Source organism: Andrographis paniculata, unplaced genomic scaffold, assembly GCF_009805555.1.
Source record: "Andrographis paniculata isolate CXL003 unplaced genomic scaffold, ASM980555v1 Contig82END, whole genome shotgun sequence".
Classification (NCBI taxonomy): domain Eukaryota; kingdom Viridiplantae; phylum Streptophyta; class Magnoliopsida; order Lamiales; family Acanthaceae; genus Andrographis; species Andrographis paniculata.
The window spans coordinates 524349-548755 of record NW_026137620.1 but is presented as its reverse complement, the minus strand read 5'-3'; the positions used below and the strand labels follow the sequence as shown (position 1 = coordinate 548755).

Sequence of the window (24407 nt, the reverse complement as noted above, 5' to 3'; positions counted from 1 at the left end):
AGTAAATAATGATTCTAAAATAATAAAATTAATTATTGAAAATAATAAATTTTTAATAATAAATATGGCCAATGATATTTTAGATAAGCTGATTAATTATGAATTTTAGATATATATTTTTTTTTTATCGGAAAATTTTACATACATATATATATATTTTAATATTTTTTATGCCTAACAACAAATCATGTATTTACAAATCATGTGAATCTAGGGACTTTGGGTTTAAAACCCACACCATCATACAAGTCATATTAGTTTTTTTTATTATTATTATGAAAGTTTGTTATATTAAAATACTTTAATCACTGTGTCATATTTATCTATCATTTGTTTTTTTTTAGAGAGTTTTATTATATTAGAATAAGACGTAATTTAAATAAAAGTAAGACTAAACTATTATTAATACATAATGACATTTATGTAATATATTGTAAATTAAAATTATATTTGTAATGTTAAATAAATAATACAATTACTAAAAAGAAAATAGATATTTATTACGTGTAAAATCAAAATGAAAAAACTGATAGATTTTAAGGGACGGAAGAAGTAATATTTTATTTGTGAAAATAACACTACTATTATTGAAATGTAGGACTAATTGGTTTTGATTTGAAATAAAAACTAACACACCCTTTAATTTAATTGAAAAGAATGATACTTATATTTTGAAATGTGTTTGTCACTTGATAATTAATTATATTTTAAAAATATTCAACTATATTATTTAGAGTTTAAAATTTTTAACAAATTTTGTTATTGATTAAAAAAAACTGTGAAGGTATTATTAATATATTTATTTTGCTATTTTAAAATCTTAATGTAAAAAAATAACTATATACTTTTATTTAAAAAATAATAATTTTTGCCTTGAAAATAATATAAAATAGGTTTGTTTCTTTTTTTCAAAATTTCCTAAAAGTAAAAATTAATATACCATATACACTCATTATTTTTATATTATTTATACAATTTTCTATAGCTAGTCAATCTTTTTCTTTTTCTTTTTTTTTTTTCAAATCAAAACACAACAATCACACCCCAACATTTCAAAAAAATCGACCACTGATCTAACACAGGTGTTTTTGTTGAAATAGTCCAAAAATGAACATTGGAATTGATTCAAGCTTCAATGATATACAGACATATGTGGTGAAGTTCAAAACTTCAAAAACATCCCCACAGACAGACAGTTAGAGCTAAATAATTGAACATAGTTCTACCTGAAAGATGATGCGACTCTATCGACGATGTTCGACTTACAGAAAAACTTAATAGATAGCTCACTTCAAAAGTGATTTTGCCGACCAATGAGGGAGGGAATACGAGGATCGGGAGATGTTCTCTACTTCATGCTGCCAAAAATCTATCAAAATCCAACACAAGGTTGGTAGATTAGATTCTCATAATATCCAGGCACTCTTGATCTAAACGAAAATATAGCACCGTGCTTCAACAATTCCCTTTTTAAAAGAAACATCACATTCAATAACACACTCTATGTTACACACACGTGTTATTTTTATATATGATGTGATGATTCTTATAAACCTCCGTCCAGCTAGAAAGTAAACATTTCATTAAATATCTCACGTTTTTCCACAAATACCCTACTTTATATAAAATTATTACTTTTACACAAAAAAAAAAATAAGGGCAAAAATATCATTACACTACTTTTAACTATCTAGTATAATTAAAGTACTATTATTTCTTAAACACCGCGCCAAAAATAAATGTTTACTTTATATGTTGACAGAAGGAGTATACAAATCACATCGTATACCTATTTTTTATTTAATAGATTACACACACCAAAAAAAAAAAAAAAAAATCGTTATAGTCAATTCATCGTATGAAATAACTATTTAAATCACATAACAATTACAACGCAACCTAGATTTTTGTAATAGGCCTCAAGACTACGGTAAAAATTGTTCAAATAAGCTAATCTACAATCATTATGCATGAGAGAATAATATTTGGCTGTGGAATTAACTCAATATGCTCATACAAATTTCGATCACGAAAAAGGGGCGTACCAAATGATGAGCGGCTTCTTGAACATTGTAGGAAATGTTCATCTTCTTCGCACAGGAGCAGCCTGGCCACGTCCTGCCGCCACTTGTGGTGTTTGTGCACCTGCCTGGCCATTACCCGGTTCCTCGGCCATGTTCATGGCCTGAGTCATGGCGTTGATGAGAATGAATCCAAGAGGGACCAAATACATCCACTGCAAATGGAGAACCAAGCACCAGAAATGATCGTTATTATTTAATTTTTTATATATTTGTCTTGAGTCTCTTAGAGCAAGAAGGTATAATGTTTTTCTACATACATATTTAGCCCAGAACGACTTCTCTGGTGGCTTCAGTTCCTCTCCCTCGACACTTTCGTCAGCTTCTGCTGTAAAAACTGGAGTTCTGTTTCAAAAATAGTACCCCTAGTTATAGTACATGTAAAACTCAAAACACAAGCTCAAAATCGAGAATATAGTAACCCTATTCCTCTCTTCTTGAATCGCTTAAAGAGTCTTAAGAAGATACTGATACCAGTAGAAGATCCGCAGTGGCTGCATCAATTATTCTAATTCTGTAATTAAAAAGTGCAATATGGGACTTGCAGCCCCAGCATAAACACTTAAAAATAGCCATGTGGAGGTGTGTTACAAAGCTTTGAATAAACTACACATAATCCTTGGGGAAGGGGGGGGGGGGGGGGGGGGGGGGTTTGAGGTACCCAAGAAATATATATCCTTCAGATCTATAGAGATGAGATTTACCTAGGAGCTTGTTCGCTGTTCTTCAAGACTGTATGCGACTTAAAAGACCATTTTGAAGGCTGAAATTAAAATAAAAGAAAGGAATTACATATTGTCGGGGACTGGACAATCAGAAAATTAAAGAAGCCAAATCAGTGCTAAAATGACATGAACTGGAAGTAGCCCTTGGCATTGGAAATGATTTGAGTGGGACAACTTACAAGCTTTAATTGGCGTGGATACTGGCATGATCCCGGGGAACCATAATTCACAGCCAATATGTTTACACCTTCCTACAGAAAAATAACACATGAAATTAAGCGGAGTAACAATAAACACAGCAGCAGTTAGTAAATCAAGATCATATTACATAAAACTTCTGTGACCAGAAATTCATTAAAGCTGGAAACCCCAGTTTTTGTACCTCACGGGAAAGAAGATTGAACCACTCTTAACGGAATTTTTTATCAAATAATTGCTCGGTTATAAGATTAAGAAGCATATATAAAATATCTCAATACAGTCTAGATACAACATAAAAACAGCTCATGATGAATCTAGGAGATAATAACTATACCATTGGCCCAGAATTTGAAAATGAAGTGATAGAAGTTGTTTATCCAACAGAAAGTGTAATGTCAACTACGTTTCCAATTTTCCATGGCATACTATAATAATAAATTGACTGACATGTGCAGTGAATATTCAACTTTAGTTTCCACATAAATTCTATTCATTAGGAATTTATTACCATGTGTATGACAAAATACTCATCTAGTGCATCCCGTAGAAGACATCTCTGCGAGAAAAGAAGTTCTTCGTTAATTGTTACATCATAATCGCCCATTTTCAAAGTCGATGCCCACATACATACAACAGAAGAAGTAACAGACCATAGAAACAATTAAACTGATCATTATAACCTGAAATGACAGAGTAATAGGTGGTATCTTAATCCATGGTAAGATTGCGTGCATTAGATACCAATGAGTCAGAATGTCACATGACAGCATAAAAAATTTAAGAAACACTGGTTTTGTGCTAGAACATGTAATGCTGCTTGTAGAAAGCCCAGTTTTACCATATTATTATAAACAAGAATTCACCAATAACATGGTACCGTCAATAAGACCTGAGTTAAGCAATAAATAACTGATTCTAGTACCTCTTCAAAAAGGATTTTTTTACTACGACTTTAAATTGCATCGAACAGCTCCAACAAGTCGTTAGAAAATCCAAAAAAAATAGAAGAAATAACATGCAATAAAATATTACTCCAAACTACTGTTTTGTAATATCAATCAATGCAGCAATCAACATACAGCTACAACACAGTAGCATATAAACATGCAACAATCTTTCGTGAAGGGAACAAATTTATTTTTATACTTACCGCCTTTACAGAAGACACAGCATACCCTTTACCAGGCAGGCCTAACACATTAGAGGGCAGCCTTACTCTATAAAAGTCGTCTTCCTTGAGAAGACTCTGCAGAGTATTTCACAAAATTTCATTATATTCCATTGGCAGAAACTCCATGATCAAATTTTCAATAAAAAAAATTACCCTAAAATTTTCCTTCTCTGCCTCGTCAAAGGGATTCCTTGAGAACCGAAGCTTTGTAAGAGTCTGTAATGAGCACATATAGTTAATATTCAGACTCTAAAACAAAAGTAACAAGCTAATACAGAATCACATTTCATGTTAAAACTTCGAGCCCAAATTTTGCAGAGTTAACTCTAATACTGCTCAATAATTACTGTGACTCGACCATAACAGAGTACCGTCGAACTCTGTAAGATAAAGGACCAGCTGCTTTTGGTTGTGGGCAAGTCAAATGCATCGATTTTCCAATTACATAGTCGAGCAACTACACTACACACCCAACAAGCATCGTCAACACTATTCTCCTTAAGGATTTTCTTTTTCTCCCTCCTTCGCGTGTAACACACACCAAAAAACCAAATCAAAATCAAAATCTAATAACAGAAGCGAAAAAAATTTAAGGAAATGGGAAAATCAAAATGTCGAGTAGAGAAAGTGTCGAAACCCTAACATTTTTCTTCATAGCGAAAAGCAAATGCACGAGAAAAACTTCCGGAGAATCTCCAATATCTAAAAACAACACATTTGTGAATCCAATAATAAAGCAAGACTGCATCATCTATAACATCAGAGCAAGTCAAACAGTAACGGTTACAGGCGCTTACGCTCAAACCTCTTCAGCAAACATACAAATTACAATATACCTGGCCGCCATGCGACGAAGTCTTGACTCGAGCAGAGAATGTGCCGGCAGGCGAGAAATCAGAGTCTCCGAACGCATGTTCTAACAAAAACTGTATTTTGGAGTCCGGATCGGAGCTCGAATCCGAGGAGCGCTTGCGAGCAGACGGAGTGGAAACCGGTCGGCTATCGGCAACTGAATCTGAAGATCGGCCGCCTTCGAGGCCAAATTCCTCGTCGTCGACTAGAAGCTCGTCGGACTGGAAGGCAAAGACGGCAGTTGCAAGGAAGAGGGATAGAGAAAGCACGACGAGGGCGGAGATGGAGGAGTATCTGGCCGCCATTGCAAGCTCTTTGATCCAGGCTGATTCGTTTGTTTATTTTATATATTGACGCCTAAATAAGGAAAAAAAATTATTGTTGTTATTTCAGCACTTATTTTAGTTACTATTTTTCAAAAATAATATAATATAAAATATATTATGACGTATTTGGTACAGCAAATTGGCAGCAGATAAATTAAAATATTTTTATTTTTTTATTTTTTAGTTAGATAAATAAAATTTAAAAAATAAATCATTTTTATTTTTTTATTTTTTAGTTAGATAAATAAAATTTAAAAAATAAATCATTTTTATTTTTTTATTTTCATTTCTTTCGTGGAACATCTAGAATGTTCGAGAATATTCTACAAGGTTTCCAAACGTCTTGAAGGGTCTTCGCTAGCCTCTCTGCGTTGGAACGCCCCCGATTCGGCATCCGTCTGCATCTTCCTCAGCATCGCTCGGCCACCCTTTCGGTGTTTGTGATATCTCATATATTCAGAAAAGTTGACAGAAATGATGTTGTATTATATATATTTTTATTTTTTATTCTTTATTGTACTATTTAATATTTATAATTATTTATATTATATTATTTTAGTTTTATAAAAATTATATTTTATTTATTATTCAAGTATTTAATTTTTTACAATGTTTTTTAAAAAATTATACTAAAATATGATTTTATCGTATATAATTTATAATTTTTTTTAAAAAAAAAAATCATCAGAAATAATTTTTTCATGAATTCTCACTGGCTAAAACTCTCATTTGTTAGATTAATCATTTATTCATGTTCGATCCATTCATTTTTTTACATTTATAAATATATTTTAAAAATATTAAAAATTGATTATTTTTTATATTATAAAATAATTGTAAAAAATATTTTTGTTAAATTATAAATATATATATCAAATAATTTTAACAAAAAAGGGAAAAAAATAATAAATATGACTTACAATATAATTATATTGAAATCATGGTCGTGAATATGGCCTAGAACATGGCTGTGTTGAGAACATGAACAGGCCTAGAACATGGCTATGTTGAGAACACAAGAACACGGGCAGGAACACGGCCGTGTTCAGAAGTGCAAGGTAATCAACACGGTCGTGTTGGCTGCCTGGGACGCCCGGTCACCTTCTGAGTCATCCAACACGACCGTCCGTGTTCAAGACAACACGGCCGTGTTCAGTCATAGTCAATCATTTTGGGACTAAAATTGATAAATTTTCATTTAAGTGAGATTAAAATTGATAATTTTTTGAATTGAAGCAAAATTAATAATTTTAATATTGAATGAGATAAAAAATAATTTTTACTATAAAAATAATGAATTGATATGATATATATCATCTAATTTTTTGCTAGAAGAAAACACCAAAACTAAAAATATACAGTACATTCACTCATTCAGGGACTAATTAGATATTTCCACGCACATCAGGGGCCAAAATGAAATTATTGTTTTTTTATAAACTTCCATGCATTCCATTTTTTATATCTAAAATAAAAAACCACAAAATGAAAACCCACTCCAAACCCTAATCTACGCGCAATCCCAGAGTTAATCAGCATCCGAATTCGGTAGGGCGGAAGAAGCCATGGATGCGCTGAGGAAGCAGCTCGATGTTCTGATGGGGGCAAATCGGAACGGCGACGCCGAGGAGGTGACTCGGAAGTACTTCGATCGCGACGTCTGCCGCCTCTTCCTTGCCGGCCTCTGTCCTCACGAACTTTTTCAGCTCACCGTATGTATTCGACGGCGTCCACTAGTGCTACTACACATATCTCTCTGGATGCATTTAATTTTTACTTTAGCCTTGTATATATATATATATATATATATGTTTTTATCTTTCTATAAGATTTGGAGAAAGCATGATCATGGGGAGGTGCTGTTAGGGCTAGAAGTTGAGTTGTGATTTATGTTAATGTTTCTTTCGGTATTTTTGCTGTTGATTATGAAATAATTTGAAGTTCCCGTGCAGTTTAGTTTGAGAAAATAAGTGTTTGTTCTGTGAAATTCACGAATGTTTGCTCTCGGGTGTATTTTTTAATTGAATATTGTTTTTATTCATTGCGGTGTAGAAAATGGATAAGGGACCATGCCCCAAGGTGCACTCATTGCCGTTGAGGAAAGAGTATCCTTTATATGGAAAATATACCATTTTATGTTCGTTCTTCTTTCTTGTGGCCATGGAAATCAGTCATAATTGGCAGGTATAGTTGGGGCTACAAGGGGTTTTTTGCTTGCAATTAGAAGAGTCCTAGAAAATAAACCCTAATCTCTGTTTTTCCATAAGGTATTTCTATGAGATGGAGTTGTTATTTGATGTGCCTCGAAGGGTTTCTTTTGTTTTCTTAACTCATATTCAGATATGAAGAGGCTAGGGCAAAGGGTCTTGACAATTACGACAGAGATTTGGAGGATAACATTGACAGACTTATTGTTGAGTGTGATCGAAAGATTGCAAGGGCATTGAAGAGACTTGATGAAGAGGATGCTAAGGCAGCTATTGCAATCTCTGTATCAGAAGTTACCCTGGTATATATGTCTTCACCCTTTTCCCTCCTTTAAGTCATTTGTAGCAGTGCTGATAAATATAGTGGAACTGCAGACACCAGAGATTATTGAGCTGTCTAAGCAAATTAAAGAAAAAATGAAAGAAGCTGATCAATCTGGTAAGCCTGTTAATTATTTTGTTGATGGTGCTGATCTTATGGTAAACATGTATATGTGGAGGTTAATTATGCAGTCATTACACAATATCTTGATATGTGCAAGAAAGCATTTCCTAGATGGCATGGTCTTTTATAGAAATCAGATCTTTGATCACAGTTGTAAGTGGCGTGCCATGGCATATAGCGCAAATGGTGCAGCCTCTGTGCCATTTTCTATATTGAGATTTGCAACACTAAGAGATGAATTCTATGACACGTGGCAAAGAGCACGATTTTCATGTTATTTAGTTTTACTTATTAGGGTTAACGAGTAAGGGTGGTGGGCCATGTTTTCAACAAACAACACTTACTATTCCTCTATAGTAACTTATCTTTTCTTTTCCCGAAAAAACATCAAATAATACACCTATTTGCATTTAAGTTTTTTTGTCTAGTCAAAGTATTACATCAAACACCTTTTTATCTCACAACAAACAATTATTTGAATTCAAATTTTTACTATTCCCAATACAAACCAAAACACAGCAAACATCCTTGTTTTTGTTTGTAATTAATAAGGATATGCTTAGTTTTACTTTATCTTTCTTTCTAAGTTCCTCTGGCTCCTAGGCCGCCATCTTCCCTCCTTATTTTCATATCACCTTTTTGGCCCTCACACTTTCTTCTGCTTCCCACTGCGCTGATGGTCTCCTGCCAGGTAAGGCAGCTTGCAGCTGCTGTTACAATTGTTTGTGTAAACTGGTTTCTTTTATATATGTCTATATATATATATATATATTGTTTCTGGTATTTTTTTTTTTTTCCTAATAGTATTCAATTTATTTTAATAGTTCTGTTTTTAAAAAACATAAGATATTTGAATAATTATATTAGTTTGTTGAAACATGTGTTATTAATTGCATATATATATATATCTGTATGTGTGTGTTATGTATAATTAAAAATATATATTAGAAGCTGTAGTGTGCACCATTTGCCATGGGATGGTACAGGCCCTGCGCTGTGCGCCATCTACAAATACTGTTATAAAGAATTTAAGAAGAGAAATAGACATTCACCTGATTCAATTTGCTTTGCACGATCTGATTTTATAGACCTCGAAGGAAAAATGGACATGAAGATTCGAGCCCTGGAAGTGGTTGATGAACTAAGAATTAAAAGAGCAGATATGCAGGTTTTAAAGGCTTCATGGCACCTATCATAGTTTATGTTTTCATTGAAAACAAGGCAGCAGTGGATAAACTTTCTGCTTAATTGAATGCCAGGCAATGCTTCTTTTGGATGCTTTCAACAAGGATCGTGCATCTCTTCCTCAGCCCCTGGTAAATGCTTCTCAAGTTACTCCAGCTGCTGTGCCAGACCCGCACATACAAGAAATGATAAATGAGAAGCTCAAGAAAGCAGAAGATCTTGGTAAGATGGACATGCTGTTTGCAATTAAATGATTGACATGCATTATGAAAATGTGATGTATGTATGTTGTGAATATAGTGTAACATTGACGTGATGTGATTTTAATGGAAGAAATTAATCTGTATATTTTAGTCACCAAAACTCCATGTGCCTAGAGCTAGACGTGTCTTTGGGTTTTGAACTTCATATGTAGTCATCTGAACTTGATATACATCTAGACCTAAAAAATTTCTAGGAAGTTAATTCTTTCTTTTGGTTTTCCTTATGTGCTACAAGGAATAGTGTTTTGGTTGTATGAACATTACCTACCTTGATTATGGTGTTTTGATGTGTTTTTTAGGTGAACAAGGAATGGTCGATGAAGCACAGAAAGCATTGGAGGAGGCTGAAGCACTGAAGAAGGTAATTACCATCTCATTAAACAAATATCATTTTGCTTGCTGCGCCAAGGTGCAGATACAATTTGATGGCAATCCTTAGCTGCACTGTCTGTCTCTCTGTTAAGCTGGCCAAGTTCTGCATGATTGAATTTAAGCATGTATCTTTACAATGGTTTATTTTATTGAAGTCAATTTTCTCTTTAAACACTGTCATTTACATGTGTTTTTATTTTATCAGCTGCCAGCCAGACATGAACCTGTGATAGATTCATCTAAGTACACGGCTGCTGATGTTCGCATTGTAAGTCTACCTCTGGCTTCTTGAGAATTTAGACTCTAGTATGTTACTGCCAACTGCCAGAAAGGCAGGAACCTGTTAGTTGAATTTACTGTATTATAATGGTTTTTTTTTTTTTTTTTTTTTTTAACATACATAATGGCATTTTGATATCGTATCTGCATAATTTGTTTCAGATTGTTCATTTCTGTTGTCATGGTAGCAATGCTGTTCCTAACATGAAAACAGGAAGAATGATTGGGATTGCTTAATATGAGTCTGATACAGTTGTTACTTGCAGACTGATCAAAAACTTCGGGTCTGTGACATTTGTGGAGCATTCTTGAGTGTTTATGACAGGTAAATGGTTGTTAGATTTTCTATTGAAACAACGTAGTTCCTGTTGTGAAAATGAAAAAGTAGTTTCAAGAGTTTTGGGTACTTCATTGTTTGACCGACAATACCTCCTTGTCACCAACAGGCTTTTTTGGGCCCAGTTTTTCGAGGATAACTTTTGCAGCTAAAGAATGTGCGTTATTTTTTGTTTCATGTTTATAGATCATGTTACAGTAGCTAGAAAATCTTTTGGGATTCTTCAGATTTCAATCCAAATCACTTCATTACATAGGGCCTTAAGATTTCTATGACAAAATATATTTACATATTTGGTTTCCAGTGATCGCCGATTAGCAGATCATTTTGGTGGAAAGCTCCACTTAGGCTATATGCTAATTCGAGAAAAGTTAGCTGAGCTTCAGGTATGCCTGCTGTTCACTATCCATACGCATTCATTCATATGTTCTCTTTATGTTACTCAAAGTTGATTGATTATTGATGGAGGATCGTTGTTCATTTGTAACTTGCTCAAGATTTATGAAGCATGAAGCTGAGTTTGCTGCAGGCAGTTTGTTTATTATGTTATGATGGTTTTCTGTTTTAGCTTCTCGCAGACATAGTTATACACTTCTAAGAAGAATCAGTTGTTTAAAGTTTTATCTGGACTTAACAATAAGGTTTACTAGCTTGAGAGGAACTTTGACAAAGTAAAAATTAGGAACATATATGTGTTTGTCTTAACCGACAAAAGTGCAATAAGTTTTGGTGTTCCCATCTTTCTTCTGCATAGGTTATGGTTGGCATTGATTTGTGAAGGTATATATCTCTGTATAGGGTATGGTTGGCATTGTTTAGTGGGTGCTTTCGTTTCTGAAATTAGATCCCTGCTACTTGAATAATTTTTCCTTCATATTCATGTAAGAATAAGCAAGAGATATGATATAGTTCTTCATGCTTCAGCCTTCTTTTAATCCACTTAAATTTGCACATATATATATAATCTACTTAAATAAGCAAGAGTTTGAATGGAATGGACGGGTTATGAGAATTGAGGTTTCCTTCAGAGTGCATATTTTCGTGGCGGATACTTTCTGCCTCACACTGTCTTGGTCTTATGATCCTCTTGATAAGTCTGTAAAAAAGTTATCTTTTCTCATAAAGTAACAGATTTTTGCGACCATCTCCAAAGTCCAAGTGCCATATGAAGTGTGAAATTACCCTCTCTCTAACTATATGTTGTCATATAATTCGTGGCATATGCTATGTGATCTTTGGCCAAACTCTGTGTAAGCCAATATAGACGAAAAATGCTAGCACATGATAAGCTTGCTCAACAAATCAGAAATCGGAAATTGCATGAAGAGACTGTAATGTTCCTTGCCTTTGATATGCATATCTTCAAATTCATTTTCTTGCTTTTATTTTGCAATGAGAGGAGCTCCGAATTCGTATTAGCTTCATTTTTTTAAAAATATTGCCAGGAAGGGAGGGACAAGAAACGCAAGGCCAATGAAGAAGAGAGGAGGTACTTTTGAATTTTCAATTACGATATCTGGTGACCCGGGACTGAAAATTTCTTGCTTCTGTTCAGGGTAAGAGATGAGAGAAGTCGCGACCATGATAGGGACACGGGCAAGGACCATGATAGAGGCAGTAGCCACGAACGTGGGAGGGATTATGACCGCCGGGGCAGAGATCGCAACAGGCATTATGACCGTGACTATGATCGATCGCATGAAAGAGAGAGAGACCATTCTCGCAACTACGACTCAAGAAGTAACCTTAGACCTCGGTCCCGGTCAAGAGAACACACCCGGAAATATGATCGACACAGGTTTTGTATCTGCCACCCTACACATAAGGATAAAATTTATTTAATCACTTACATAATTCCTCACAATCACTATAACTAGACAAGACCTAACAATGATTAAATAATCCAAAATGTGCTGAAAATTCGTATTGATGCATTACTCGATTATTGTTATATGTATGAATACTTGCCTTCCATTTGTTATGCCGTCTTTATTGTCATTTCAATGTCGATGCTTTTATTTATCCGGGCTTGTCTTTCTCACCAGGCGACACGACCGCAGTTAGATGGGGTCACCGATGCAGATTATAAGGGAAGAAGGGTATGAAGTTTAAGTTTGTACCTGCTACTACCGGTATGCCCGAATATTATTTTATTTTATTTTATTTTTATCTGGTCTGGTAGTTATGGTTATTATTACCAGTTTGGGACTGATTGTGTTATACCTAGCAAAATATTTTGCAACTGCCTGTGCTATTATTGGGTGAATTTTACTCCAATTTGGTAGTTTTGGATGTTCTCGGTAAAATGTTGTCTGGTCTGGTCTTTGTGAAAAACACTGCGCATTTTCATTGATCAGCTTATTTCTTTTCATTCCTAATTTAAAACCTAAACGTTTATTTTATTTTGTTTTGTTGTTTTGGGTTTATTTCAGATATTTTGGAAATATTTATTGTTTTCTATAAACAAAATAGGAGTAGTTGTTAGATTGATTTTGTCATTTTGAAAAATGTTGGAGCTTCCATGCCTCCATATAAAAATGGACCGGCTGCATTGTGGACCAATTAATATCACACTCAATTCACATAATTGCTTATAACTTGAAGTTTGCACCCTTCTCATTATTGTTTAGAAATTAAGCATTATTATTCTATCGATTTTTTTAAAATATTGTATAAAATCTCCAAAGTTGGAGTAGTCAAATAGTAATAGCATCTATCATTTTATTGTACAGTTTTTAAATAATGAGGAATAATAGTGCAAATTTTCCGATTATAAACAATTTTGCTGCTTAATGATGCCTTTCACAAGTATAAGGCCTTGTTTACATAATAAATTTTCATTTATTTGATACTATTTATTTTTTTAAAAAAATTATGACATCAAATATATTTTTTACAAATTTTTTTTTTTTTTTTTCATACTTTCAAAATTCTAAAAATCTTGTCTGAACCGGGCCTAAGAATGTTCTCCTCTCCGTTTCATCACAATTGATACTATTTTTATTTTTGTCTATTCCGTAATAATTGATATCTTTCAATTTTTGATAAAAGTTATTAAACCAAAACATATTCAACAACCAAAAATATATTTAACAAATATAAATCAACTTAATTAACTACATATCATACAACGTCATAAATGATTTAGGATTCACTCAATATTTTTATATATATATATTTAAAACTACACATTTTTTTATAAAATTGATTTATATTAATTATAAATAAACTAAAATAGTTTTTTATTTACTTATTATAGAAGATTTTTATTCTCTACAAAATGATATCTATATTGTATATATTTTTTAATTGTTATATAATTTTTAAATATTTAAACATATATTTTAATTTTTTTAATTATATATATTAAATTTCCTTTAAAATTATAAATATTATTAATTATACGAAAAAATATAATAATATCATAATTAATTAAACATCCTCACCTTAAATGCGGTATCCCTAATCAAATGGTTCAATTCTGACGGGACGGAGGGAATATTTAATCAAATAGTTCAATTCCGATGGGACGAAGGGAATATTTGATTTAGAGATTGTGGAGAATCTTACTGTTTTTTTTTTTTATTCATTTATTTATATCTATTTGTTTTGATACTTTGCGAATATTTTTGATCTTTTGTAATTGTGGTTGTTTTCTATTCAAATTACTATAATAATAATAATGCTATCTCTTATTATAACACAATTTTGTTTTTGTAAAATATGCATAAAAAATATTAATATTTGATACATTAATTCCGGATGACTTGAGTAATATACTTTGAAAAGAATTTCGTTTGAAATTAGGGTGCTTTCAAAATTTTTACTGTGAATATAAGCTAATAATGTTGAGTACTTGGAATGTTTTGAAACTGTATTGAAAAGCACGTCAAGTCATCAACTGGGTTAATTATTTTACAATTTTAATTTTACTTTTACAAAACATTATTATATATATATTGTTTAAATAAAAATTTAAATCAGTAATCTATTTTAAATTAATTTCAAATAATAAAATTAGGCTCTAAATACAATCGTTTAATTATATATTAATTTGATTTTATTAATAATTGTGTTTGCAATTTTAAAAATATTTTTATATTTATCTAATTTTTTGTCCAATTATTATTTTATTAATATTATAAGACACTAATAGAAATATATTTGCAAGTTTTTTTTTTATTTTATTTGTACTCCGTTTTAATATAATAATTAATATTAAAAGATCACGCGTAAAAGATAAATAAGATACCTAGAATAGGACGGAGTTAGTATATAAAAGTAAAGTAGTGATAATACACATAAATAAAAGTCACATAAATAAAAGTTCAATGCAGATCATATGCTGAATGTTATAAATTCAGTATGCTGAAAATGAATCTCAACCTTTAATTTTAAGATTATATTTAAATTGACTTAATTACCCTTTATTAATTAATGGTTGAGATTGAGTATGCATATGCTGAATTAAAAATACACTTCGGCATGTGATCTAAAGCATAAAAATTACAATAATTAATCTGTTTAGCATTTCTTAGTTTAACAATTTTTTATATATATTATTAAAAAATAAAAATATACAAACACATTAATAATATATATTCGACATAAAATATTACTCTCTCCATTCGGCTGGGTCACATTTACTCAACATTAAAAATATTCTTATATTTGTATAATTTTTTATACAAATGTCATCCTATTAATATTATAAGACAGAAAATATTTTTGCAATTTTTTCTTAATTTGTACTTTATTTTTATATAATAATTAATATTGAAATATCAATACGCAAAAAATAAATAAGACCCGACGAATGTAGTATTTTTTATATTACCACACAGTTCTCATATCATTTTTATATTACCTAGACAGTTTCTATATTATACATAAAAAAAAAAAATCATTTCATATAAAAAATAGTTGAGTTGAACAGTTTCCATACTATAAATAAAAAATCAATTTATCTAAAAAAAATTGTTGAGATCAAATAGTATACAAAAAATTTATTTATATAAGTATATTTATTTATTTACGAAAAGTTTATAACGAATCACTAATTTTAAGAAGTATTTTACATAAGAAAAATGCAAAAAAAAAAAAAAAACTTAGAGAATACAACAAACCACAAGCTAAATTTTCTTTAATGACTTCGGATATGTATTTATATCTAATTTTATTACACTCTAAAGTTAAAACTGATATTAAAATAAATTAGACGTTACAAATTCTAAAATGAATAGGAAAAGCGCATCCCAATAATCCCCAAATTCCACATTCAAACCCTAATCCCGCCCAATCGGTTCCTTCAGAATTCCGACGATGACTTCGCGTAACTGGTCGGTGATTCTTGTCTTCGGATTGACCCTAGCTATGGCGGTCGAATCGTCGCCGGAATCGGCATTCTACGGTGCCTTGATCTCCAACGCCCTCCCGATCGGTCTATTCCCAAAAGGCATCTCCGATTTCTCCATCGACCCCGCCTCCGGCCGATTCCTGCTCCGTTTGCTCTCACCTTCCTCCTGCGATGCGAAATTCGAGACGCGGGTTAGATACAATTGCGAGATAACGGGGAACTTGAGTTTCGGAAGGATTGGTAATTTGTCGGGAGTGGCTGCGCAGGAGCTCTTCCTATGGCTGCCGGTGAAGGGAATCCAGGTGGATATCCCGAGCTCCGGTCTGATCTACTTCGACGTCGGTGTGGTTTCGAAGCAATTCTCGCTGTCATTTTTCGAGACGCCTCAGGATTGCAGCGCTCCGGAGGATGGGGATGTTCGAGATGGGGACGTCGTCGTTTTGTTAGACCATAATCATGGTCGGCTTGCTGAGGTTTGTCGATTTGCACATTTTCTTTTGTCGATTTGATTATTCTGCATTCTTTAGCTAATTAGGTATAATCCAGAATCTCGACATCTATAGGATTTTTTTTGGCTTTACCTGCTTCTGTTTCCTTAATTGTTCAGTGTTCTTGTCGGGCATCTGCAATTGTTATGCAATTACTAATAAAAGGGTGGGCTATAGTATTTGTTTGGTATGCTTTTGACAGACGAGATCATGAATCATGATTGTTCTTGAATTTAGTTGTGCAGGTGGAGATCTATATGGGACATATGATGTTTTGTGTATAGATTTTTAACTTTTGCTTCCCTTGGATGATGTTATCCTTTCACTTAGGCCCGCACTGTTCTATGGTTTTGATTTGAGAGTGGATTTTAACTTTATGTATTTGAGTTTAATCGGATTTTCATAATTAAAATCCAAAATTTGGCTACAAGGACTATTTGAAATGACGTACAAGTATTTATAATATTAAAAGCGATGGATTTCGAATCCACAATCAACTTTGTAGATTTGAAATCCAACGAAACTAATGGATCTAATAAAGTTATTTGAAATACCTTTAAGCCAAATCCTGCTGACGAAACAAGGTCTTAGGTTGGCAGTCGGCTTGGTTGGATGTATTTGGATTTGACGGTGTATTTTAAATGAATGAATTTTAATCACTTTGAATGTGAAATACTTCGTAATTAAAATTCATTATTTGGTTGCATGAAAGTATTTGAAATGACATCATTAAAGTGAGTATTTGGACTCTTAACGAGGATGGATTTCTAATTCATCGCATTGTCAAACTAAGTCAGTTGGTGGGATGGATTCTGATTTGAAGGTGAATTTTAAAATGAATGAGTTTGAGTTACTTCCAATTTGAAATACTTCATATTTTATAATTAAAATCCATCATTTGGTTGTAACGAGCATTTGAAATTACACGATCTAAAAAGTATTTGAAATCTTAAAGGGACAGACATGAAATCCATCATGTTTCCAAATAAAACCAATGAGTTTGATAAAGTTGTGTGAACTACTTCTAACGCAAATTCTTCCAACCAAAAAGTGTCTTAATGAATTTGATGGAGTCAATCAAAATACTTTTAACCTAAATCTCTTCAACCAGTCCCTTAATTTTAATTTTAATTTTTCATTTTTGTAAATTTATTATTTGGAAACAGTTGATAGCATCAGAAATATTAGTTGTTGATTATTTTTGTTCGGTAGTACTACAAGTAAAATAGGGTAAGGAAGAAGAATATAATATAACTGAGTAGTTGAGATGTACGTGCTAGATATTGTTTCAATTCACTTGTACAATGAATTCCACATCTCCATGTTTTTGGTAAAGATGCATAACAACAATTTGAATTCCTTTTGATGCATAAAAAAAATAGATGTGATATGGGCCAATGATATTTTCTATGTAATTTACCAAACATGTTGACACGCAATCGGGCAATTAATAGAACCATACAGAGACTGCTTATTTCCGTTACTCATATTAAGCAATCGAATATGTAAACTTGTTTATGTTGAAAGACGTTGTAGTTCATTGTTAAAGTTATCATCTTCACCGATGCAGAAGCCTTCACAAATATCTGTGAAAGAAGTTGCTGTGGACGAGGGACAGAGAGCTGTGTCATGAATGCAAAATGATAACGATCCACGACCAGGTAATTGTAAAGTAAATAGCTACTGTCTTTATGAATTTGTCCTATGGAATTCTTGATTGTTCGCTTGTGTTTGTATCATCGTATCGGCTTCTTCTGTCAAAGTCCAGGAATACATGTAAATGGTATGTATCTTGCTTGATCAAAGTCATGTTTGGTTTATCCAATTAGTGTATAGTGTTGTTTAATCTTCTTCTTGTTATTAGCAATCATGTGGTCGTGTTTGTTTTGTGTTTTATGCTTAAATCGATGTTTTGTTTGATGTTTTATGATAATAAAATGTATTTTTGTAGGTAATTTAGTGATTGTGTGTATATATATATATATATTCTAGATTTCTTTTTTTTAAAAGGAATAGAGCTGTGGTGACTGTTTTGTGGTGAGATCATTTGTGATAGTGTTGCGTGGATTATTATCACGTGTTGTTAAATTATTTCATGTATTTATGTTATATTAACCCGTCCTTAAGTTGAGATCAATTGTACCATATGTTGTATGATCTTATCGCTCTATTATGTCATATTATATCATATAACTGTGTCATCAATCATCATAATATGTACTTTATAGTGAGATCAGTTGTGGTATGTATTTGTTGACTAAGGTTAATTTATACCATGTATTTGTATTTGTATTTGTGTTATGTTTGTACTTTGTATTGAAATTAACTGTGAGATGACTGAGAATATATCTTTAGAAGAAATTTGCCTCTCCAAACCATTCATAGGAATGTTGTGTGTTTTTTTACTTGGTTTGAGTTTTGTATTTAAATAATATGTTATATGAATGGGCAAAATGTATATATTATATATATTTATATTTTCAAAAGATGAAAAATTGAAATAGTAAAAAAAAAAAAAAAAAATTTGCTAAAGAAACACACCTGTTATGTAGGAAATAGGGAATGGATTTTTGGTAAACTTGGCTATATCTTTTCCACAAAGGTCTTTTGTCCGATTCATTTTGTTAATCATCCTTTGAGGTATTTTCTTTTGCTAGAAAAGCCCAGACAATAACAGGCCTGTCTGCCCACAAGTTTTTGATAGATACTCCCTCCGTCGTTAAGTTTTAATACGTATTGACTCTGCCAAAATTAGTAATACTTTCTTTGTAATTTTGGCGGAAAGATGGAGTATTAAATATGAATTGTTACTAATTTTGAGCGACTGGAGATAATTCTTAATAATACTGGTTCTTCCGGTTCACGAAAAATATGTTCATGTAAGTCTGGTATACAATTTTAATGAATACTCCCTCTATTCCAAAAGAGTTGGATTATTTTTCTATTTTCGTTCGTCCCAAAACAATTGTTTTATTTTTTTATTTAGTAATTGTGGTCCCTACTTCGTAACAAAATTATTTCTACTTTTCTAAACTACCATTTCTTTTGGAACGGAGGGATTATAACTCAATGTTTCACATGTCCCACACCTGTGGGTCAATGAAACAATAAAAAAATAGGTGTTGAATTTTGCATAAAAAAATACTTCATCTGTCTCATAAAAAAAATATTATTTTTTATTTTTGTCAAAATATCATAATTGTACTGTTTATTTAACATAATTAATACCCTTACAATTTTTAATATATTACATAAATGTTATTATTTTTATATAGCACAATCTAAACGTTACTCTTCTTTCGGGACAAAAGTAGTACAATAATTTAAACTAAATTGAATTGTATACGATATGAAATTTGAATGGTAAAATGAGAATCAAATAGAAAATTCAGTTTTAAAATTAAATAGATTGTTATTTTTAGCTTAAAAAAGATTATATCTTATCATATTTAACAGCATAATATATACTATCTCTGGGTCTCATTTATTTATTGGCATTGATATTTGAATATTAATTATTATATAAAAACTTAATACAAATTTAAAAAATAAAAATAAAAAAATACTTCATACTAATGGATGGACATTTGTTAAAAAAAAAAAAAAAAATTATCCAAATGAGGTATTTTTACTCTCAAGAAATTAAGACAAGATCATATTACATTAAAAACTTAAAACAAATATATACAGTAATAGGAAAAACTCAAATAAAAACATCCATCACAGGGGATATATGTAAATTATCATTATGATATATTAATAATGTATTTGGATTTCAAATTTATTATACTTTTCAATCAGAAATTCATCTTTTATTTTTAAATATTAATTCGATATATTCCAAAGATCCGAATCAAATAACGACATGTATAGAGAGCATCACCATCTCATAACCAGCACTCCAAAGTAGATCAGTTACTCATATATGTTTTTATTATTATCAAATATTTAAACTAATATCTCCTTTATAATTATAATAATTAAAAATAAATAAACTTGGACAAGAATATGGGAATGATACTTTTTTATTCTAATATATTTTCTTAAAAACAATTGAGAATGAGACAAATATTTTTCCAATATCTATTTTGTGGCAGGGATTTTCCTTTTTATCCATTAATTTTATTGTCACACAAGTGCCACATAAATTTCATGAAATGACGCCTCTATCCTCGCCCAACAGCAGCCACCTCGAGGGTATTTCAGTCTTTTATCGCTCAATTTAACGGTCCAGTATTATTCTTCATTATAATTAATTCCATATATATATATATATATATATTGTTGAGCTACAGCACAGTGCACATACGTACATACATACAAGGCATTCGTCGTCACGCAATCATCGCCGATGGCTTTGCAGCTGTACAGTTCCGCGGCTCCGAGGGCCTCAATGCTGCAGAATTCGGTGTCCGGTGGTCTAATCGCCGGCAGGAAGCCGGCAATTGTCTGCATCGGAACGGATTACCGACCGGCGAATGTAAGGAGGAAGGAGAGGCGGCTGAGCGCGCGGTTCCGAGTCAGATCCAGCTTGGACGCGGCGGAGGCAGTGGCGGTGGTCGGTCAGGTGACGGAGGTGAGTAAGGACACGTTCTGGCCAATTGTGAACGCCGCGGGCACTAAGGTTGTCGTCCTCGATATGTACACCCAGTGGTGAGTTTGTTTTACTTTTTATTTTTCGTGATTTTATTGTTTGGTATTTTCTTATGTTGATTTAGAAGCTCACCGATGGTTGTGGAGTGGTCAATTTTTGGGGTTTTTTTTGTTGTTGGATTGAATTTTATCTACATTGGGGAAGGTTCTTAGTTCTTACTATCTGATTAGTTTCTGAAGATCGGAGATACGTTTATTCTCCAATTCTACTGATGATTTTGTTTATTTTGGCGAAATTAAGTTCAACCTGAAGTTCTCACTGCAATTTGGTGTGTACAGCGTATGCTATTTTTCTATCGAATCAATCTAAATACAATTGATTGAATAAAATCCTTGCTCAGTGATGCTGCCGATTCTAGCTCACTAGGCAAGATCAAGGGCCGTTTAATCCAAAGCACATCATGTTTCATGTAAATAATGGTTATTCTGTAATGGTTCTTCCGAATGCAAACACAAGCACTTGTTATTCGTCTTAGTGAGTTTTACTGAGTTCAAAATCTAGCATAGAGTTTTGGTCACGAGCTTGAGCTAGTAATATGATGGTATATCAGGTTCGAATCGGTTTGAGGTCACCTTTACTGAAATGCCGTGTATAAGTCACTCTGTAGAATTGGGGTAGGCATAGAAGGTGCAATACTTAGTTGTCGATGTAGTTTTATCACTGTCATTGATTGTGAACGAATTTAATTGTTAACTTGTTTTTAATTCTGTGATTAGTTGTAAACTGCGGTGAATTAATTCCGGCATTCAAATAGTAGCTAGCTGCTAGGTGCTTTGTGCATTCTTGATCTTAGGCTTTTCGATTGAGTGATTGTTAGAAACCCCTTTAGATTGAAATGGCAACTTGATGTCTTTATAAGAAAATGGGCTGTTTTGCCTCATCATGGTGACTCAGGAAATCAGTTCACGGAAGAAGTATCTCAGTATAATTGTATAGAAAATTTTAAAGTTTGTTTAGTGTGTTTATATTTTAGATGCTTTTGTTGTGTGGTACGAATAATTGTGATTATAGAGAATGATGCTTTGTGGGTTATTGTTGACTTTTATTGTTACGTGTATATGCTGTACTTTATGGATAATATTTTGACTAATCGTGAGATTATATGAGTAGCGAATATCATTACGGCTGAGTGAGTTTTGTGTCCTTACGAGAATCAACTGCTTTGATATCGATAAACAAAAAAAAAGAAAGGAAACTGTAGAAGCAAGGTGTGGTGCACGGTTGTGAGGATATCTGCAAGTAGCCGATTTGGGGAACTTCATTTAACTTCCTTTTTACAACATATTGAATATTAGTTTTCACCGCTAATTCGTCTAATTGCTAATTAGCTTATACAAATGCTTGGCTAAGAATTTCCTAACATGATTCTATTGCCTTATTCTCGGGGGCAACTGCTATGTTTACTTCTGTTTTGGGATATTTATGGTGTTTCTGGATTCGACCATTTGAAATGAGAAATAGTTATTGGATATGATTTTTATACCTGAGTTTGTCGAAAATGATGTCTTTGAATGAAAAAAAAAAAGAAAAAAGAAAAAAAAAAACTTCATACCATAGTTTATATAGTGCAAAAATGGCGTTGAAAGCACAAGAGATTGAAACTCTTTTTTTCGAACATCCTCCATCTATCATGACTTTGGCTTCGATTCATTCAACTTGTAGGTGTGGCCCGTGCAAAGTGATAGCTCCGAAATTTCAACAACTGTCTGAAAAATACGATGACGTTCTCTTCTTAAAGCTGGACTGCAACCAAGATAACAAGGTTCGACGACACTCCTAAGCTCCATTAGACATAAGTTTTTGTTACTTTGAAGCTTTTACAAATTTTGAAAATAGTTAACATTATAATATCTGAGGTGATGCTTTGTGAGATTAAATAATTCTTTGATATGATTCGGAAAAACGGATTGGTTACAATATTAATTGGAACAAATCAATATGGTACTGATTTGCCAAGCCATGAAAGACCGAACATGTGTTGAGAATATGCTATATGGACATATATATCTTTGCTAAGATTCACGGTAATACGTAATGCGCAAACTACTGTCGTTTTTGTATTATATTAACATAAATTGTGTATTTTTATCATTGTCACATCATGTCCTGTCTATCGTAGTGTGATGTATTATTAGCATTGTATTGAATTACAAAATATTGTTGGACGAATAATGTTGAAAACTTTCAAAACTATGCATGTAAACAGAGGATAAATTTCTTAGTTCTTACCTCTTCCTATCTGACTTATTACATTACTATATAATGTTAGCCATTGGCGAAAGAGCTCGGAATCAAGGTGGTTCCGACCTTCAAGATTCTGAAGGACGGCAAGATTGTTAAGGAAGTTACGGGAGCCAAAATCGAAGACTTGGTAGGCGCCATCGAGGCCACGAGATCCACCTGAGGTCCTCTAAAACCTTGTGCGTATGCAATGTAAGTTGTAAGTAGTAAAAGAAATAGCACTGTGTAAATTTTACGCCCCCTTGATGATTCAAGATATTCTTATATTTGGCGAAACTTAACTGTGTAATGTGCGTTGGTTGTTGCTCGGCGTCTCAACATAGGTCTATATAAAATTTACTAAATAATTTTCGCCATGGGTAAAAACTTTGGTTGTGTTTAAATATGTTTTAGCATTGTTTCGAAGTTTTGAAAATTAGTTTAAAGTTAAATAAAGAACTTTATATATTGTGCAAACTGGTGTGACATATTTTAAAGATAAATTTTTATGAATAGTACTGTAACAAATTTGAAAATATATGTAAACATAAGGGGTGCCTGCTCTCAGTGGCGGAATTAGTATGTCCGTATGAGGGGTTAAATTTATATAATTAGGGCAAAAAATTATTTTTGGTTCCAATATAATTAAAATTTATCAATTTTGGTCTCAATATAAATATTTTATTAATTTTGGTTCCAATATAATCAAAATTCATCATTTTTGGTCATAATATAAATTTTTTATCAATTTTAGTTCCAATATAATCAAAACTCATCAGTTTAAATATAATCAAATCTTATCTTTTTTGTTCCAATATAATCAAATTTTATTTTTTTTTCCACACCGTCAACAAACCGAAGAAAAATGCTAACGTGAAAATAAATTAAACCTTATATTTATATTTGAAGGTGTTTAAAATTAATTAAAATTAATATAACTAAATAGTTTAATTAAAATTAAATTTTTTATAAAATATAAAAATTAAAATATGATTAAAGTGTATAATTATATTTTAAAAATAAAAATAACAAGTAACGGAAAATAAAAATAAATTATACGTGACTTAAATAATATTTTAAATTAAAGTTAATTCATTAAAGTTTGTAATTAACCCTAGTCCTGCGACCTACAGTTATTTCTCACCCTTCTTCCTCTCGGCCTTCTCGTCTTTCCTAATCGTCTCATTTCCTTCGTTTCTTTTTTTCTCTTAATTTTTCCTTCACTATTCTCCTCCTCCTTCTTCG

At 32.1% G+C, this 24407-nt stretch overlaps 4 protein-coding genes across 4 annotated transcripts; 3 read left to right on the top strand and 1 right to left on the bottom strand.

The window, feature by feature from the left end:
- Positions 1-1097: 1097 nt before the first annotated feature.
- Positions 1098-5376, bottom strand: LOC127241506 (uncharacterized). Its single transcript, XM_051260597.1, has 9 exons — positions 5015-5376; positions 4332-4394; positions 4158-4253; positions 3516-3563; positions 2986-3057; positions 2786-2844; positions 2342-2426; positions 2046-2236; positions 1098-1369 (listed from the first exon to the last, which is right to left on the bottom strand). The coding sequence occupies exons 1-8, from the start codon at positions 5333-5335 to the stop codon at positions 2084-2086; spliced, it is 897 nt and encodes a 298-aa protein (XP_051116554.1). The 5' UTR covers positions 5336-5376; the 3' UTR covers positions 1098-1369; positions 2046-2083.
- Positions 5377-6827: 1451 nt separating this feature from the next.
- On the top strand, positions 6828-12815 carry LOC127241345 (U1 snRNP-associated protein usp106-like). The gene is made up of 13 exons (XM_051260351.1): positions 6828-7068; positions 7409-7461; positions 7697-7865; positions 7939-8002; positions 9097-9176; positions 9268-9415; positions 9756-9817; positions 10034-10096; positions 10374-10432; positions 10749-10830; positions 11890-11933; positions 12000-12242; positions 12490-12815. The coding sequence occupies exons 1-13, from the start codon at positions 6922-6924 to the stop codon at positions 12506-12508; spliced, it is 1233 nt and encodes a 410-aa protein (XP_051116308.1). The 5' UTR covers positions 6828-6921; the 3' UTR covers positions 12509-12815.
- Positions 12816-15667: 2852 nt separating this feature from the next.
- On the top strand, positions 15668-18243 carry LOC127241170 (uncharacterized). The gene is made up of 2 exons (XM_051260093.1): positions 15668-16273; positions 17859-18243. The coding sequence occupies exons 1-2, from the start codon at positions 15767-15769 to the stop codon at positions 17919-17921; spliced, it is 570 nt and encodes a 189-aa protein (XP_051116050.1). The 5' UTR covers positions 15668-15766; the 3' UTR covers positions 17922-18243.
- A 2187-nt stretch (positions 18244-20430) lies between these two features.
- On the top strand, positions 20431-23539 carry LOC127241512 (thioredoxin F-type, chloroplastic-like). The gene is made up of 4 exons (XM_051260605.1): positions 20431-20485; positions 20584-20941; positions 22605-22704; positions 23212-23539. Exons 1-4 carry the CDS (start codon positions 20446-20448, stop codon positions 23344-23346), a joined length of 633 nt encoding a protein of 210 aa, XP_051116562.1. The 5' UTR covers positions 20431-20445; the 3' UTR covers positions 23347-23539.
- The last annotated feature ends 868 nt before the right edge of the window (positions 23540-24407 follow it).

Bases quoted from the DNA above. Each gene is read 5' to 3' on its own strand.
- LOC127241506 (XM_051260597.1), bottom strand. From the start codon at position 5,335: ATGGCGGCCAGATACTCCTCCATCTCCGCCCTCGTCGTGCTTTCTCTA. The intron at 4,395-5,014 runs GTATATTGTAAT...TGCTCATTACAG, and splicing joins CTTCGTCGCATGGCGGCCAG to ACTCTTACAAAGCTTCGGTT. The intron at 4,254-4,331 runs GTAATTTTTTTT...AATACTCTGCAG, and splicing joins CAGAGAAGGAAAATTTTAGG to AGTCTTCTCAAGGAAGACGA.
- LOC127241345 (XM_051260351.1), top strand. From the start codon at position 6,922: ATGGATGCGCTGAGGAAGCAGCTCGATGTTCTGATGGGGGCAAATCGG. The intron at 10,097-10,373 runs GTAAGTCTACCT...TGTTACTTGCAG, and splicing joins CGGCTGCTGATGTTCGCATT to ACTGATCAAAAACTTCGGGT. The intron at 11,934-11,999 runs GTACTTTTGAAT...GCTTCTGTTCAG, and splicing joins GCCAATGAAGAAGAGAGGAG to GGTAAGAGATGAGAGAAGTC.
- LOC127241170 (XM_051260093.1), top strand. From the start codon at position 15,767: ATGACTTCGCGTAACTGGTCGGTGATTCTTGTCTTCGGATTGACCCTA. The intron at 16,274-17,858 runs GTTTGTCGATTT...TCACCGATGCAG, and splicing joins ATCATGGTCGGCTTGCTGAG to AAGCCTTCACAAATATCTGT.
- LOC127241512 (XM_051260605.1), top strand. From the start codon at position 20,446: ATGACGCCTCTATCCTCGCCCAACAGCAGCCACCTCGAGG. The intron at 20,486-20,583 runs GTATTTCAGTCT...GTTGAGCTACAG, and splicing joins CAACAGCAGCCACCTCGAGG to CACAGTGCACATACGTACAT. The intron at 20,942-22,604 runs GTGAGTTTGTTT...TTCAACTTGTAG, and splicing joins CTCGATATGTACACCCAGTG to GTGTGGCCCGTGCAAAGTGA.